At 41.7% G+C, this 19,481-nt stretch overlaps 1 protein-coding gene across 1 annotated transcript in view; it reads left to right on the top strand.

Annotated features, from left to right (window-relative positions):
- The first annotated feature begins 13,365 nt into the window (after positions 1-13,365).
- LOC135527872 (contactin-4-like) overlaps positions 13,366-19,481 on the top strand; it is a 41,843-nt gene continuing 35,727 nt past the window's right edge. Inside the window, exon 1 of the mRNA XM_064956502.1 lies at positions 13,366-13,420. Within this exon, the coding sequence (XP_064812574.1) occupies positions 13,366-13,420 (55 nt within the window). The remainder of the gene's footprint in view (positions 13,421-19,481) is intronic.

Here is a 19,481-nt window from a genome sequence, read left to right on the forward strand (position 1 = left end):
AGGATAATGACCTCATCACGTCAGTAGAGGATGCCTGGTCGTTCTTTAAAAGTAATTTCCTCACCATCTTGAATAAGCATGCCCCTTTCAAAAAATGTAGAACTAAGAACAGATATAGCCCGTGGTTCACTCCAGACCTGACTGCCCTTGACCAGCACAAAAACATTCTATGGCGGACTGCACAAGCATCGAACAGTCCCTGCGATATGCAACTTTTCAGGAAAGTCAGGATTCAATACACACAGTCAGTTAGGAAAGCAAAGGCTAGCTTTATCAAACAAAAATGTACATCCTGTAGCTCCAACTCCAAAAAGTTTTGGACACTGTAAAGTCTATGGAGAATAAGAGCACCTCCTCCCATACAAATCAGTTGGGCAAGACAATCTGGACCCTCTCTTTCTAAATTTGCAACCCCTATTACCAGTCTGTTCAACCTCTCTTTCGTATCGTCCGAGATCCCTACAGATTGGAAAGCTGCCGCGGTCATCCCCCTCTTCAAAGGGGGTGACACTCTAGACCCAAACTGTTACAGACCTATATCCATCCTGCCCTGCCTTTCTAAAGTCTTCGAAAGCCAAGTTAACAAACAGATCACTGACCATTTCGAATCCCATGTACCTTCTCCACTGTGCAATCTGGTTTCTGAGCTGGTCACGGGTGCACCTCAGCCACGCTCAAGGTCCTAAATGATATCATAACCGCTATCGATAAAAGACAGTTCTGTGCAGTCTTCTCATTGACCTTGCCAAGGCTTTCAACTCTGTCTATCACTCTATTCTAATCGGCAGACTCAACAGCCTTGGTTTCTCAAATGACTGCCTCAACTAGTTAAATAGCCCATCCAACTGCCTACCTCATCCCCATATTGTTTTTATTTACTTTTTTGCTCTTTTGCACACCAGTATTTCTACTTGCACATCTATCACTCCAGTGTTAATTTGGTAAATTGTAATAACTTCGCTACTATGGCCGATTTATTGCCTTACCACCTCACGCCTTTTGCACACGCTGTATATAGACTTTTTCTATTGTGTTGGTGACTGTACGTTTGTTTATTCTATGTGTAACTCTGTTGTTTGTGTTGCACTGCTTTGCTTTATTTTGGCAAGGTCGCAGTTGTCAATGAGAAGTTGTGAGAGTTCCTGGCCTACCTGGTTAAATAAAGGTGAAATTAACAAAATTAAAATAAATGAAAAACTGCACTTTCCTTTTAGATTTGGGGGTCCTGGACATTATAATAAAATATGCATTAAAACAAATCTCTCCACATTACCATAGATCGTTTCTATGGTGATGTGAGTAGATGCAGGTGTCTGCAGGTGTTTCAGCCAGTGGCGACCCGTGTTTTAAGCCCCACCTGTTTAGCTAAAATACAATTTTGGGGGGCTGTTTTTCATATTATCTTGGCATTAATACGTGTCACATATCTGTTTGCAAAACCATTTTTTGTTTAAATTACATAAAAATGAGTTAATACAGCCACATACAAACATGGTCTCTTTTTTGCTATCTTGAGTAAGGCAGCTCCAAAATACAGGTGTTTCTGCCTAGCTCAGTGCTTTCTGTGGTGAAGGGGCAGCCAGCAGAAAATACAGAGCATAGGGGTTGGTAATGTTCTCTTGTTGCGCCATGATTGGCTCAGTGTTCTGTCACCACAAAATCTACAGGGAGAGATAGAAAGTTCAAGCCCCCTTGGATGCTGCCATAGATTTACATTAGAAGTGCCCATCCAAGGCTCAAGGTAATTGGCCACAGATAAAATTACATTACATCACATTATATCTATCGTAGCATTGATTGGACTGAACATCATACTTTCAAAATCATCATGAATCAAGTTGACAATCTACTGGCAAATCCTTTTCAACCCTCGTCATATGAAGCGAAATTATAAAACATATCGGTGCTCATCGGCCATTGGACAACAAGTTGGAAATCGCAAATTCAACAATGAGTGGTTTGAAAGGAATCAGTGGCTAACTGCAAGTGTTGCAAAGCAATCATTATTGCCTGCTATTCGGTGGAGAGGGTGTGTCATCCAAGTCTGAGTTTAAGAGTCTCTTTTCCTTAAAAGGATAAACATTCACATGCAACGTCATGAGCCAGAAAAAGTTGAATACATTGGCCATGCTGTCAATCCAGAATGACTTCTGCCACGTTCAAAATAACTAATAATAATAAAGAGCTCCGACTGGGAAAATACATTTTGAACTTTCTTCCAACTCGGAATTCCAAATTGGGACATCAGTCCTATTTTTAGAGCTCCAAACTGAAGATCACTGACGTCATGATTCGCCCATGTTGTTTTCAGAGTTCCCAGTTGTCTTGAAGCGCTAGAAATCCAATTATGACAAAATTTGCCCACAAAAAGGACCGCCGCGCTACAGTACAATGGTGAGTCCAAATAATGTCTTGTATCCTGCTGCGTAAATGATATATGCAAGGGAGATAAGTATACTGTAGCTAAGAAAGTAATACTAGGTGTATGCTGTGTAGTAAGCTGTTAGTAGCACATGTGCCTCACCCAAATAATTTGGTCCCTTTCCCCCTCATAGCTGACTTGGTGGTGCCGATGTCGTCGTCAAATATTTTAAGAGCTTTCAATGTCTGCTTCTATGGTTATTTATCCTATGGTTCTGACTTAGTGTACAGGGAGAATACTGTACGAATGGACCATGTTCTGAATTCTGTTGCTGTACATTTCAAAAGTGCGGAACAAATAGTTCTATTGATTATGTCTGTCTTCGCTCGCTCATTAAATGTCTTAATCAAAATTACGGATTGCCTGTTATCCGCCCATCGTTCCCTTATGCCATAGTTTGTACGTGTCAATTGTCAGTAGAAACCATATATCAGCTATGTTTTTTGAAAAGGCAGTAAATGAGGCTGTGTTAACTGTTTCGCTGCCACACAAGGCTTCATGGTGCTGTAAAGAAAGCTCTGCTGCTGGGACAGCTTTATATAGACCTTAACAGTTTGTGGGCACTGTTTGTCACCGTTATAGTGCAATTAATGTATTGTTTAGTGTTGTGGTGTGGCCTTGCAGGCAGGGGTCAACATTGTTGGGGGGTGGAGTATGCACAACCAAGATTTACATGCTAAAATCGCCGCTGGTTTCAGATGCCTTTTTAATTCCAATGAAATCGTATCTTCACGTTTTTGCAGGATCTGCAGAGACTGTGAAATGAGGGACACAGCAAGAATTTTCTGAGGAGCTCTAACAGATAGATCGCACCCTTTGGAATCCGGCAGATGCAACAAAATGCAATACGCTTTTTATATTATAACTCTGTTGTGTGGTCTCTTCATCTCAAGCTGCTTTTCTGTTTGATGCTCTTCACTGCCAACCTCAGATTCCACCTTCTACTTTACCATCTTTTTTATTCTTATGGATTTAGGGGGAATAATCAGAGCGGCATTGACCTGTTTTGTTGGGTCTGTATACTCTGTCAGAGCCCGTGTCAAGGAGAGCAGTCACAGTTCATGCCTAATCTTTAGCAGAATTAATCACTCTGTGACCTAGCAGAGATGATGGACTCACTTTCCTTTCTCTGAAATACCACTGCTGTCACCCACATTGTACAGGTGAATGAAAGCTGCCATTCCCCTGTGGGACCCACAACCCGGCTGTGTTGACAGAACTCTGTTGCAGCTCTGATGATATAGTGTGATGATGCGTATCAGCAGGTTGTGATTTGAATTTCTTTTTTTTTCCTCAGCAGATATTCTCAAAGGGGTGTATTATTTGACTCAGGGCAAAGTATTATTTACAGAAACATATATTTCACCTGACAAAACGAATAAAATGGTTCCACCGACATAGATGAGTATTGCTGTTAGATTCCTCTTGATCTTGACTTCACCTATTCATATCAGTTTGGAATTGCTCCTAATGTCCCTTCGCCCTGCTGTAAGAGCTATTTCCTATCTGGTTAGCTGGTGAATGGGGCTGCAGCTCCCTTGTCGGCAAATACATCACTTGTATAAGAAGTGATCAATTGGAGAGGAAAGGGCTGATACAACACCGTTGAATATTTCGGGGCCTGTAATTTGATTCAATGAATTATTCATGGGTGGCCCTGTAATGAATGTAAAAAGAGTTTCCCTATCATTCATAATCTCTGGGGCTGCAGTAATGTGACTCCCTTGCTTTGGGCACTTAGTGTCGTTTCCAAAGGCCTGCTCCTGGATACCTGAGTATGTAAGGAAGGGGTGGAACTAGAGACATTTTTTGGAATGCTGAAAGAGAAGCTTCAAATGTTAACACCTTATATACAATGACTGAGGATTATAGAAAATATAGGAAACAAACCTGTGCTCAGGGTGAGGATTTTTGATAAAGAATAGAATAAGATGTTGGATGATAAGGACTGAATAGATGGATATCTGAGTTTATCTGGCTGGTTTGCTATTATACAATCTGCTACTGAGACAAGGCTGTGTTCCATTTCACATCGTTAACACACTGTAAACCCAACACAGATCACAAAGACAAGCAACAATTCACCAGGTAATTATTTTAATTTGATATGGGCGTCAGGTAGCCTAGCGGTTAAGAGCGCCGGGCCGGTAACCGAAAGGTCGCTGCTTCAAATCCCTTAACCAACTAGGTGAAAAATCTGTTGATATGCCCTTGAGTAAAGCACTTAACCCTAATTGCTCCTGTAAGCCACCCTGGATAAGAGCATCTGCTGAATGACTAAAATGTCAAACGTAGCTGTTGATGAGAAAGTGTCAAGACTAAAAGTTCAATCTAGGAAATCATACTCTCCTTGAAACTTTACATTGTGCTAAAGATATGCCTATGTGTGCTCATTATCACCTAATTTGAGTCATTGAGTAAGATGCAGTAGGCTACAACATGTGCAAGAAAACAAGCTGTGAAAAATGGTGTGTGTCGTAAGCAACTCACTGGAAACAATGGCATGAACCCGATTACCTGCATTTGACTTGCGCTGTCAACCTTTAAAATAGAAAAGCCATTAGTCTAGAGAAGCATAACACCACACTCCTCTTAGCTCAACGGGGAGCAAAATATATATATATATATGATTGGTTAAGGGTGGTGTTATATTGCACTCAACAGGGAACAGCATACCATATCCATTCACTATTGGAACAAGAGTGGCAGGATTATGCATAGTAATCAGTAATAAAGAATTGCCTTATATTGTTCCCCTCATTACTCTCTATTGGACACAGCCATTCAGATAGAATGAGATGTTCAATATCACTGCTGTTGCTTATATTTCTTGGGTTTTTTCCTGTTAGAAATATAATTCTCTCTCTGGAGAACAACCGTTCATCATAATGATTAAGTAGTAAACGTTGTCTTAAATTATCTTTTCTTATTATTATTGAGTCTTGGTTCTTTTCACTGAATATGAAATTGCCTAACAAACAAACACACACACTAGTTTTGTATGAAATACAGCTCTTAAATAATATGAATTCTCACGAGTTGGATTACATTTAACTATTTCAACAGCAACTTGCTCAGTGATCATTTCTAAGACACTTGTTGTGAAATTGCTAGTAGTTTGCTCCTCTGCCTTTTTTCTGATGTTGCGCTGTAGAGTATGCAGAGTGCTTTTTATTAAGGCTGCTGCAAGCTGGGCTCTATCCACCTGCAGAAACAATCTGTCTTTTTGTGTTAGCTTTGCTGGTGTCTGTCATGCTGGAAACCAAATTACAATGAGTAAATGGCCTCTGTATTGCAAACACAGGAATTCAGGTCATTGTGGTTGGTGTGTGTGTGTTTGTGTGTGTATCACAACAATGCCTCTTAGAAATGGTGATACCCTATGAAGTAGCTAACACTTTTACAAAACATTTTATAGCGTTATACCACGACATAAGATTGTAGAAAAGTTAAAAGCAGTGAATGTATTGGCCAGTATTTAACTTTTTAATATTTAGCACTGTATATTCTTACCAAGTTTATTATTATTTTATTCTTACCAAGTCTTGAGTCAATAATGTATATTTCTAGGCAAAATACAGAAATTTTATCAAACAAACTATGATCTTATCACCGTTCGACATCCAGTCATCCTTTTCTTCAGGAGTTCAAGGACAATCCTTGAATCCTGCCGTGGTGGACTGTTGCCGTCTCTGGTGCCATAATTGTGCAGAGCCTTGAAGAAGGAATGTGCTCTGTGATCAGGGCTGTACACTGTGTTACAGACTAGTAGCAGCAGCAAGGCACAGTCTCTCTCTCACCAAAGGAAGAGGCTGATTGTGTCTCAGCTCCTGGGGAAGTATAGAGCTCTCTCCAGTTACTCTACGAGTACTCAATCAGTGGGAAACATGGTTGTCAGTGGAGCTGGTGATTTATTGCTTAGTGTAAATGAGTGCGACTTTGGGTGTTTTTTTTTCAGGGACAGGAGCTGTGGCTACTGTAATCCCATTGTTCTATGTGATGTGTCTACTGTACAGTGTGTGGGCATGCATGTTTGCGTGTTTATACACACTTTACATTTAGAGATACTGGGCTGTGAATTTTCAACATACAGCAACTGGCGCTGTCCATGGTGCTGATCTGTGTTAGTTACATTATTGGTGATGGCACTTATCGTCTAATCACCGTGTCTGCCTAATCAGAATCTTACCATGTTCTTCCTTATATACCACACTGTCGGGAGAAGCTCTCTTCACCTCCATGACAACAACCATTTTTCAAATAACAGGATCATTATTTACTTTACTTACCATTTTGCGCCGCAGCTTTTCATAACCCATACAAGTCTTGTTTTATTTGTATTTATTGGATAGTGATTTAAACATATGAGTGAATTACTGGGTTACTGTAAGTTCAGAGTGTAAAGATTAATCTGTGGGTTAATTTGAGATCCATCTATTTATATGAACGATTTCTCTTTAGAGCTATCTTCACTCTGTTCTTCACTCTTCGTTGCCTGTTGACTCTGTGAACTCACTGTAGTGTTCCTGTGAATACTAAAAACAAGATGGGATGTAAAGTAGGTTTTACTCGTCAATTTTCTCCTCTCCTCTAGCTAGCAACATGTTCACCCATTAGCCGGTGGATGTTGATTGACACCTAGCCACCATAGTGGTGCCTAGCTTCCCCTCCCCCATGCCTGGATATGGGTCGACAGTAACCTGAGATCAAGGAGATGACAGGAATGTTTTGGAAAGGTGAGCTATGATATGATCAGGATATAAATGGAAGTGGATGGACAAGATTTAATTCAGTCTCTACCACCGGTATAATATTTCATAGCAATAATTAAGGTCTGTCCATTGCAACACTGTAGATTCTTAGGTTCCCTTTCCCCCTTCCTCTCCCCTCCTTGACGTTGCAATTTCACAGAGACATGGTATAGTCCAGCCTGGTCCAGATGCTCTATGCCATGATTAACCCTAACAAAATGAGGCTTTTGAAACCCAGGGTGTGTGATTCTATATGCTGGTCTTATTAAAAGGGGTACGCTCGAAAAACATGACTTAATTACCTCTGGCTAGGCTGCTGATGTACATTTTCAGTGGTCACGTGTTTATCACAGTACTCAGGAACTAATGAAGTGGAGCACTGCTCACCAGAGTTCAACTCCATCCTCCTCTCAGTTCCACCTAGTTTACATATCCCACTAGGGGATGCTGCTCATCAGTAATGAACATTAAAACAGCCAATGCATCATACTAGAATCCAGCCATGTCGATACCCATACCTCATTGAATCATTTCTTTCCAGCTAGCTATCTTAATCTCGAGGGGCCATTGAGGGAGAAGAGGCTCATTATCTATGCCACAGTGTTATTAGGGATTATCCCTGACAGATAGTTTCCCTTGCAGGCACCATTAACTCGGATTCATCCCACTTGGTATTTCCAACACCTGCGACCACCTTCCGCTGGGCACAATAATTATTACAGTTGTATATAAATTAATCATGGGGTTCATGAGCAACATTTTTTTTATTTTTGGACTGTGACCAAGAAACACATCCTCCCCAAAGATTCCCAGGACCTAAGCATCATTAAAACAGAGCTGTGTTATCTGACAGAGGAACAGCGCCAGCTCTCTGTCGTACATTATGCTTACGGGACTCTAGTCTCTGCATCTTGACGCTGAGCAAAATTATAGCAGCGATCCATGAGGCAAATGCATACAGTTCCATGAGTTTGACTTTGAGCGCCAGGGGGAGAGGACGTGCTACAGTGAGGAGACAAAAGAAAGTTGATCAGCTTGAAAATGAAACTGGACAGCTGACTAAAGCGAACATAAATTAGCATCGATCATCTGGCAGAGCAGGGACACTAATGACTTTAGGCTTCAGGGCCTTGTTAGACAACCTCAGCAATGGGCTGCAATGGTTCACCTTCCCTCACAATCCCATAAATAGCTATAATTCCTCAGTGAGCCTAGTCACAATAGGAATGGCTAGATTTAATGCCACTACTCCTCTACTACACAATTCATATCCATGTACAGTAACACGTTTGGCTGGATCCTAAAGTGCTTTACTGTGTGTTTGGGTTTAAATCAACTCATCCATTAACATGTGCACCACCTGTCTGGGTGATGCAGAGAAAAGAGCACCAGAATGATCACTACTTGATGCAGCAGTTCTTGGATTTGGAAAATGTGAGGAGTCATACCAGCCCGTTCTAAACTGAGGGATGATTGGATGGCCAAAATATTATGATCATGGATTTAGTCATGATACAGTATTTAAGGCCCTGACTCTACATCATTACAGTAGGATATACTTGGAACAAAAGGAAGAGTGACCCCTCTTGGCCAATGTACAGCACCACTGTCAGTGAATTTGTTGCACCTTATCTCACTCAGACAGTTTTTGGCAAGCTTGTCTGAATTTAGATCACATTGATTGTGAATGACTCACCACAGTAACTTGCATGCATAATTTATTGACTACAAATAGGCATTTTGGGTAGTTGGCTGGTAAATATTCCTGGCAGGTTCAGAGTTAAACATTTCACACAAACTTAATATAACATAAAATTGTACATATACTCCCACCAAAGACTCGAGACTGATGGTATTGCAGACTGATGGTATTGCAGACTGATGGTATTGCAGATTGATGGTATTGCAGACTGATGGTATTGCAATGGATAGGGGGAAAAGTCAGTACATTTAGTTCAAATGAATCAAATGTGAGTTCCTTTTATTGTTAGATGTATACTGTTTCAGAGTCAGTTTTTCCTACATGAGACAGATACATGATCCCTGTAACTCGAAGGGAAGTCATCATCAACGTAATGTCCTGTTATTGACTTAAAGTATTCTTCCATAGTTGATTGAGACCAATGGCAAGACTGTGGGCAGAATGACAAACAACAAAGCATTAGGTTAAACAATGGAAACCAAATCAATGGAGATGGCTGAAAAGTCCCTCTGAATAGAAGATAAAGAACCTAATAAATCTCATCTAATTTAATCTCTCTTCTCATCCCTTCTGAGATCTGCTCAACGTGAGCAAGACAAAGAAGCTGATAGTGAATTACAGGAAAAAGACTGCGGAGCACTCCCCCATTCACATCAACGGGGTGGTAGTTGAGCGGGTTGAGCGCTACAAGTTCCTTGGTGTCCACATCACTAAGGACCCATCATGGTCCAAACACACCAACAAAGTTTTGAAGAGGGCTCGACAATGCCTATTCCCCCTCGAGAGGCTGAAATGATTTGGCATGGGACCTCAGATCCTCAAAAGGTTCTACAGCTGTACCATCGAGAGCATCCTGACGGATTGCATCACTGCCTGGTATGGCAACTGCTAGGCATCCGACCGCAAGGCACTACAGAGGGTAGTGCTTCCTTCCATCCATCACCTCTATACCAGGTGGTGTCAGAGGATGACCCTAAAAATTGTCAAAGACTCTAGCCACCCAAGTCATAGACTTTTCTCTCTGCTACCGCATGGCAAGCAGTACCGGAGCATCAAGTCTTGGGAGCAAAAGGCTCCTTAACAGCTTCTACCCCCAAGCCAAAAGATTGCTGAACCGTTAGTCAAATGGCCATCCGGACTATTTGCATTGACCACCTTATTTTATTACTATTTATGTAATTTTTTGCACAGGCTCGATGTACACACACTGGAATCTAACTGCACACTCACACATACTACACTGACACTGACACTCCAGCACACACACACACATATACAAACAAACATGCACGGACACACACACAAAACACACATGCATATTGACTCCACACACACACACACATACACATACACTACATGATCAAAAGTATGTATACACCTGCTTCTTCCACACTGAGCTTGACAAACTGTTGCCACAAAGATTTCTGTATGGCCCTTGCTTTTTGCACAGGGGCATTGTCATGATGAAAAAGAAAGGGGCCTTCCCCAAACTGTTGCCACAAAGTTGGAAACACAAAATCATCTGGAATGTCATTGTATGCTGTAGCGTTAAGATTTCCCTTCACTGGAATTAAGGGGCCTAGCCCCAACCATGAAAACCAGCCACAGACCATTATTCCTCCTCCACCAAACTATACAGTTGCCACTATACATTGGGGCAGGTAGCGTTCACCTGGCATCCGCCAAACCAATATTTGTCTGTCAGACTGCCAGATGGTAAAGCATGATTCATCACTTCAGAGGACACGTTTCCACTGCCCCAGAGTCAATCGGCGGTGAGCTCTACACCACTCCAGCCGGCGCCTGGCATTGCGCATGTTGATCTTAGGCTTGTGTGCGCCTTCTCGGCCATGGAAACCCATTTCTTGAAGCTCCTGATTTAACATTTATTGTGCTGATGTTGCTTCCGGAGGCAGTTTGGAACTCAATAGTGAGTGTTGCAACCGAGGACAGACGATTGTTATGAATAATGCGCTTCAGCACTCGATGGTCCCGTTCTGTGAGCTTGTGTGGCCTATCGCGTTGTTGCTCCTTGACGTTTCCACTTCACAATAACAGCACTTACAGTTGACCGGGACAGCTCTAGCATCTACATTTTACAAACTGACTTGTTGGAAAGGTGTCATCATATTACGGTGCCACGTTCAAAGTCACTGAGCTCTTCAGTAAGGCCATTCTACTGCCAATGTTTGTCTATGGAGATTGCATGGCTGTGTGCTTGATTTTATACACCTGTCAGCAATGGGTGTGGCTGAAATAGCCAAATCCACTAATTTGAAGGGGTGCTCACATATTTTTTTATATATAGTGTACATTCACATTCACATTCCTTCACACTCTTCACATATGCTGCTGCTACTTTTTGTTTATAATCTACTAGTCTAGTCACTTTACCCCTACCTACATGCCCATATTACCTCAAATATGTAACTTTCAAAATACAGAAATCATACCTGTATGATGCTGCTATTTGCATCATATGGTGATGATTTCTGTATGATTTCTGTACTTGGAACAATGGTCTTGTAGTAAGCATTTAACGGTAAGGTATACCTTATGAATTCAGCGCACGTCACAAATAAAATGTGATTTGATTATATTATATATTATTTCTGAAATGTACTGCACCAAATCACATTTAATTGGTCGCATAAACATATTTAGCAAATGTTATTGCGGGTGTAGTGAAATGCTTGTGCTCCTAGCTCCAACAGTCCAGTAATATGTAACTAAAATAACAAAGTTCAACCTAGCTAATTTCCGATTCATTGGAAATTGTTCGACTACAGATAGCAAAACTGTAGTTCAATGCTATGATACTCCCCCACTTAACATATTGCTTGCCTAGTTGGGCCTAAGCTTGCTGTACAAAATTAAAACCCATTCAGTCTGTCTACAAACAGGCTTGATAGAAAGCCCGATAGCCATCAACACTGTTACATCTTCAGAAACCACGAGCTTCTGAGTTGGGAAAATCTTGTGCAATACACTGACGAAAGTCTTGTATTCAAGATCCTAAATGGCCTGCCTTCCCCTCCACTTACTACTTTTGTTAACCCAAACCCATGGTAGCAGATCCACAAGGTCTGTCGTGAGAGGTGAGTGTATAGTTTCCTTCTGGAAAAGCAGGCAATCTTCTTTCTCTGTTAGAGCTTCCCATGTCACACTGCCATCAGAGACACACAACTGCACCACCTATCACATCTTCACAAAAAACATAAATACATGGCCAAAGGCCAATCAGATTTGTGAACCTAGCTCTGTATTGCAGCTCTCCATGTTGTCTGTTGTCTGTAGCTTGTGAGGTGTGGAAACAAAGTGTTTATTTTCTGTATTTTGTTTTGTTGCTTTATGTGTTATGTTGCTCTGTATGCGTGCTACGTGTTGCTTGTCCTAAGTTGCTCTGCTTGTGCTCACTGCTCATTGTTTGTTTGCATTGTTATTGTTATTGTAATTGTTTTTAATAACCTGCCCAGGGACTGCGATTGAAAATTAGCCGGCTGGCTAAAACCAGCAATTTTACTGAAATGTTGATTACTGTGCGCTGTTCCTATAAAAAATAAACTCAATCTCAATATTACAATAACAATATTCATTCAAACGTCTCCCATTCAAACATCTCCCATTAGGCCTATTAATACTCCGGTAAATAAATACCTGATACGGGCACAATATAATGCCTATTGTTATTGATACCTGACCCTCTGTCTGGAACTGCTGACCAGAGCCTGTAAATGTAATGTGTATAGCAGCAAGACTTTGCTTTTAGAATTCACAGCAGTAACAGTTCTTTCATGATTCATAGAGGATATCGTCTCTGTCTGTGTCCGCTCTGTTTTGAAGTGGATTGAATGCCTTTCCACTATGTGGATTGCTCTCTCTAGTCCTCTCAATAGAAGGCTGTTTAATTTAATATGTCTCACCACGCTGTCTTATTCCCTGCCCTTTAAAAGCCTCACATCGAACACCTCCCCAGCACATCCTTTTCACTGACATATGGGGAGAGAAATGCATGCAGATCTGTATATGCTTTACATTATTTTCAGTGTAAATGTGTTGAACCAACAATAGTTTGAGAGAAATCTAAACATTGCCTTTGGCAGGGGGGCTGTGCTGATCATCGGTTGCTGCTGTAAGCCTTGAATCTTTTTTCTCGCTCCCTTGACTTGTGCACCGGGGAGATATTGTAGCAGCAGAATGTATACACCAAATATCATCTCCCATGGATAAGCTGCTAGCTGCCCCTCAGGCACAGGGTCTTGGCTCTGCTTATTAGATGAATGAATTGTTAATGGCTCACTGATTTTCCTCAAGTTCCAGTTGCGTTTTTCAACAGGCTCAGTGTATATTGCAAAAGGATTGTTGCCGCATTGCCCATTTCATCTTTTCTCCTTCCACAGCTAAAAGGAGCAGAGTTTACACAGGAAATATTCTACTCTCACTGGCAATTGGATGGGAGAAAAGAAAATCTTTGACCTTGGAAATTGAAGATGTTGTTGCCATGGGAACTGTTAATCCTTCTGTCACTCAAAGTCTGCCTTGCTGGTAAGATGGCCCCCAAGTCGCCGTTGATACCACACCTGATCTGCACACTCATCTCTTGCATGTCTGTGTGATCCTTTCCTTATCTCTTCAAAAAGTATCATGCCATTCTCACCCAGGATGCATGCTGTTAGAGATTTACCACTGGTATTATTATTGTGTGTGGATGTATGTATGTGTATATATATATTTTTATGTTCTTTTTTTCCATTTTTTTTACCTTTATTTAACCAGGTAGGCTAGTTGAGAACAAGTTCTCATTTACATTCTCATGGCCAAGATAAAGCATAGCAGTGTGAACAGACAACAACACAGAGTTACACATGGAGTAAACAATTAACAAGTCAATAACACAGTAGAAAAAAAAGAAGAAAAAAAGCGTCTATATACATTGTGTGCAAAAGGCATGAGGAGGTAGGTGAATAATTACAACCTTTCTATTCTCAAAGTTTCTACAGATTGTAAATTAAAGATAAACATTTCTGCTAATAGTATTGTTATATAATTGATCGATTGACTGACTTTTTAAATCACTCAGTAATGCTATTTGCAGAGTTAGCTCAAGGTAAATTCTTCAGCCATTCCTGAACCTGCGACCAAAAACAAGCTAGTTATGGACAGTACAGAAACAAATGATCTAATGATTCTGTCTCTTCGCAGAAAAATCTGCAAAGCTGGGATGGTTGTTGCCTCCATATACAGTGCCTTGCAAAAGTATTCGGCCCCCTTGAACTTTGCGACCTTTTGCCACATTTCAGGCTTCAAACATAAAGATATAAAACTGTATTTTTTTGTGAAGAATCAACAACAAGTGGGACACAATCATGAAGTGGAACGACATTTATTGGATATTTCAAACTTGTTTAACAAATCAAAAACTGAAAAATTGGGCGTGCAAAATTATTCAGCCCCCTTAAGTTAATACTTTGTAGCGCCACCTTTTGCTGCGATTACAGCTGTAAGTCGCTTGGGGTATGTCTCTATCAGTTTTGCACATCGAGAGACTGAAATGTTTTCCCATTCCTCCTTGCAAAACAGCTCGAGGTCAGTGAGGTTGGATGGAGAGCATTTGTGAACAGCAGTTTTCAGTTCTTTCCACAGATTCTCAATTGGATTCAGGTCTGGACTTTGACTTGGCCATTCTAACACCTGGATATGTTTATTTTTGAACCATTCCATTGTAGATTTTGCTTTATGTTTTGGATCATTGTCTTGTTGGAAGACAAATCTCCGTCCCAGTCTCAGGTCTTTTGCAGACTCCATCAGGTTTTCTTCCAGAATGGTCTTGTATTTGGCTCCATCCATCTTCCCATCAATTTTAACCATCTTCCCTGTCCCTGCTGAAGAAAAGCAGGCCCAAACCATGATGCTGCCACCACCATGTTTGACAGTGGGGATGGTGTGTTCAGGGTTATGGGCTGTGTTGCTTTTACGCCAAACATAACGTTTTGCATTGTTGCCAAAAAGTTCAATTTTGGTTTCATCTGACCAGAGCACCTTCTTCCACATGTTTGGTGTGTCTCCCAGGTGGCTTGTGGCAAACTTTAAACGACACTTTTTATAGATATCTTTAAGAAATGGCTTTCTTCTTGCCACTCTTCCATAAAGGCCAGATTTGTGCAATATACGACTGATTGTTGTCCTATGGACAGAGTCTCCCACCTCAGCTGTAGATCTCTGCAGTTCATCCAGAGTGATCATGGGCCTCTTGGCTGCATCTCTGATCAGTCTTCTCCTTGAATGAGCTGAATGTTTAGAGGGACGGCCAGGTCTTGGTAGATTTGCAGTGGTCTGATACTCCTCCATTTCAATATTATCGTTTGCACAGTGCTCCTTGGGATGTTTAAAGCTTGGGAAATCTTTTTGTATCCAAATCCGGCTTTAAACTTCTTCACAACAGTATCTTGGACCTGCCTGGTGTGTTCCTCGTTCTTCATGATGCTCTCTGCGCGTTTAACGGACCTCTGAGACTATCACAGTGCAGGTGCATTTATACGAAGACTTGATTACACACAGGTGGATTGTATTTATCATCATTAGTCATTTAGGTCAACATTGGATCATTCAGAGATCCTCACTGAACTTCTGGAGAGAGTTTGCTGCACTGGAAGTAAAGGGGCTGAATAATTTTGCACACCCAATTTTTCAGTTTTTGATTTGTTAAAAAAGTTTGAAATATCTAATAAATGTCGTTCCACTTCATGATTGTGTCCCACTTGTTGTTGATTCTTCACAAAAAAAATACAGTTTTATATCTTTATGTTTGAAGCCTGAAATGTGGCAAAAGGTCGCAAAGTTCAAGGGGGCCGAATACTTTCGCAAGGCACTGTATATAACATTCTATTGGTTGCAAGATTTTTGCATAATTTAAATTGAAAAACTGAATTTTGAATCCGGCGTTGCTTTAGGTGTCAGTTCATGAACCATGTGCCATGGAATCGGTGCATCAAAAATCTCTTCCCAACTGTTATGCAATCTGTATGGCACAGCTGTCAATTTTTTTGTCCTTAAATCAAACTGGTATATTTTTTTTATTTATCACAATTTTCTTTAATCAATTTTGGCCTTTAATACACGGCCGACAGACAAGTTCCTTACTTTCTCCTCCTTCCGCTTGCACCTTCCATTTTTTGCGGTAATGCTGCAATTAGTTAGTTGTAATTTTGGATAGAGCAGATATTTCCATATATTTTTGTTAGCTGCATATGTGACAACTCCACCAGTCTTTTTTATGATATAATTTGAAAAGATTATACCGTTTCTTTTTATCATGTGTCAAACTCGAAGTGAAAGTTGTAGAGTTTGTGATTAACTCACAATGGTTTCAATGCTGCTAATCTATGTTGTATTTCTCATTCTTCATGTCATATGTCTCACTGTTTACTGGTACTGTATCTCCTTGTACAATGGGATTAACACGTCCTTATCCTTCTATATCTCGCCCTCTTCCAAAACACTCAACACACAACTAACTGTAAGGTCCCAATTGCTAACCTGAATTCCTATTCCATACACCTGAGTGACCTGGTAAAGGCAGAGCTCTGGAGTTTCATTAGAGCCGAGTATCTCCCACACAGTTATGTCATAATACTGTTAGCGTATTATGAACTATCTACAGAAATAGGAGGCGTTTGAAGTTGACAGGCATTTCTGACAGATATAAATGGAAGTCAAGCCGAATGTTTACAAGTCTTCAGACAAACGTATTTACATTTATATAGTGTATGGAGCAGGTGGTCATTGTGTTGTTTCCTATTCTTCCATCTCCATTTATTTAGCATTTTGTCTTAAGTCAGCACTTTCTCAGGGACAACTGTGGATCTAGGCAGCCTGGAAAGGGAAACAGAGAATGAGGAGGTGGGGGTGACAGAATGAGGAGGTGGGGGTGACGGAATGAGGAGGTGGGGACCGCGGAATGAGGAGGAGGGGGTGACGGAATGAGGAGGAGGGGGTGACGGAATGAGGAGGAGGGGGTGACGGAATGAGGAGGAGGGGGTGACGGAATGAGGAGGAGGGGGTAACGGAATGAGGAGGAGGGGGTGACGGAATGAGGAGGAGGGGGTGACGGAATGAGGAGGAGGGGGTGACGGAATGAGGAGGAGGGGTGACGGAATGAGGTGGAGGGGATGATGGAATGAGGAGGAGGGGATGACGGAATGAGGAGGAGGGGGTAACGGAATGAGAAGGAGGGGATGACGGAATGAGGAGGAGGGGGTAACGGAATGAGGAGGAGGGGATGACGGAATGAGGAGGAGGGGATGACAGAATGAGGAGGAGGGGGTAACGGAATGAGGAGGAGGGGGTAACGGAATGAGGAGGAGGGGGTGACGGAATGAGGAGGAGGGGGTGACGAAATGAGGAGGAGGGGGTGACGGAATGAGGAGGAGGGGGTGACGGAATGTGAAGAAGTCAAAGTTTATGTATTTTCCGCATCATTGAGCTTGCATTTACATACATGCATGTATAATTTATATTTAGTGTGCATGGTTAGTTTGAGGAGGGTGACTGCAAGCCAGGGTGACTTCTCTCAAACTTACATGAAGCTTTTCCCAGGTCGAATAGCCCAGCTATAAAAGGTTCATTAATTTATTTCATTTAAAGCACATCGGGAAATGAAGCGCCTCCCTTCGAGGCTGGTAAAAAAAAGGAGGCCTTCACCTTAGGCGATGCTTCTCCCCCAAACTCTCATTAGGGTGATGATGCGGGAGGGACTACTTCTCTTTGTCCTAGTCGTCAAGGTTAGAGACCATATGAAATAAAAATTAAAAAAACAGGTGATTTTCAAAGGGGACATAAGAAAATGTGACTGTAGCTGTGAAAAGCCACCAGGATAGTGTACCCTACTGAATATCTCAACACCAGGATAGTGTACCCTACTGTATATCTCAACACCAGGATAGTGTACCCTACTGTATATTTCAACACCAGGATAGTGTACCCTACTTTGTCTCAACACCAGGATAGTGTACCCTACTGTATATCTCAACACCAGGATAGTGTACCCTACTGTATGACTCAACACCAGGATAGTGTATCCTACTGTATGACTCAACACCAGGATAGTGTACCCTACTGTATATCTCAACACCAGGATAGTGTACCCTACTATATGACTCAACACCAGGATAGTGTACCCTACTGTATGACTCAACACCAGGATAGTGTACCCTACTGTATGACTCCAACACCAGGATAGTGTATCCTACTGTATGACTCAACACCAGGATAGTGTACCCTACTGTATGACTCAACACCAGGATAGTGTACCCTACTGTATGACTCAACACCAGGATAGTGTACCCTACTGTATGACTCAACACCAGGATAGTGTACCCTACTGTATGACTCAACACCAGGATAGTGTACCCTACTGTATATCTCAACACCAGGATAGTGTACCCTACTGTATATCTCAACACCAGGATAGTGTACCCTACTGTATGTCTCAACACCAGGATAGTGTACCCTACTGTATATCTCAACACCAGGATAGTGTACCCTACTGTATGACTAAACACCAGGATAGTGTACCCTACTGTATGTCTCAACACCAGGGTAGTGTTCCCTACTGTATATCTCAACACCAGGATAGTGTTCCCTACTGTATATCTCAACACCAGGATAGTGTACCCTACTGTATGTCTCAACACCAGGATAGTGTACCCTACTGTATGACTCAACACCAGGATAGTGTACCCTACTGTATGTCTCAACACCAGGATAGTGTACCCTACTCTATGTCTCAACCCCAGGATAGTGTACCCTACTCTATGTCTCAATACCAGGATACTGTACCCTACTGTATGTCTCAACACCAGGATAGTGTACCCTACTTTGTCTCAACACCAGGATAGTGTACCCTACTGTATGTCTCAACACCAGGATAGTGTACCCTACTTTGTCTCATCACCAGGATAGTATACCCTACTGTATGTCTCAACACCAGGATAGTGTACCCTACTGTATGTCTCAACACCAGGATACTGTACCCTACTTTATGTCTCAACACCAGGATAGTGTACCCTACTTTGTCTCAACACCAGGATAGTGTACCCTACTGTATGTCTCAACACCAGGATAGTGTACCCTACTGTATGTCTCAACACCAGGATAGTGTACCCTACTGTATGTCTCAACACCAGGATAGTGTACCCTACTGTATGTCTCAACACCAGGATAGTGTACCCTACTGTATATCTCAACACCAGGATAGTGTACCCTACTGTATGTCTCAACACCAGGATAGTGTACCCTACTGTATGTCTCAACACCAGGATAGTGTACCCTACTTTGTCTCAACACCAGGATAGTGTACCCTACTGTATGTCTCAACACCAGGATAGTGTACCCTACTGTATGTCTCAATACCAGGATACTGTACCCTACTGTATGTCTCAACACCAGGATAGTGTACCCTACTTTGTCTCAACACCAGGATAGTGTACCCTACTTTGTCTCAACACCAGGATAGTGTACCCTACTTTGTCTCAACACCAGGATAGTGTACCCTACTGTATATCTCAACACCAGGATAGTGTACCCTACTGTATGTCTCAACACCAGG

Source organism: Oncorhynchus masou, chromosome 5 (assembly GCF_036934945.1).
Source record: "Oncorhynchus masou masou isolate Uvic2021 chromosome 5, UVic_Omas_1.1, whole genome shotgun sequence".
Classification (NCBI taxonomy): Eukaryota; Metazoa; Chordata; class Actinopteri; order Salmoniformes; family Salmonidae; genus Oncorhynchus; species Oncorhynchus masou.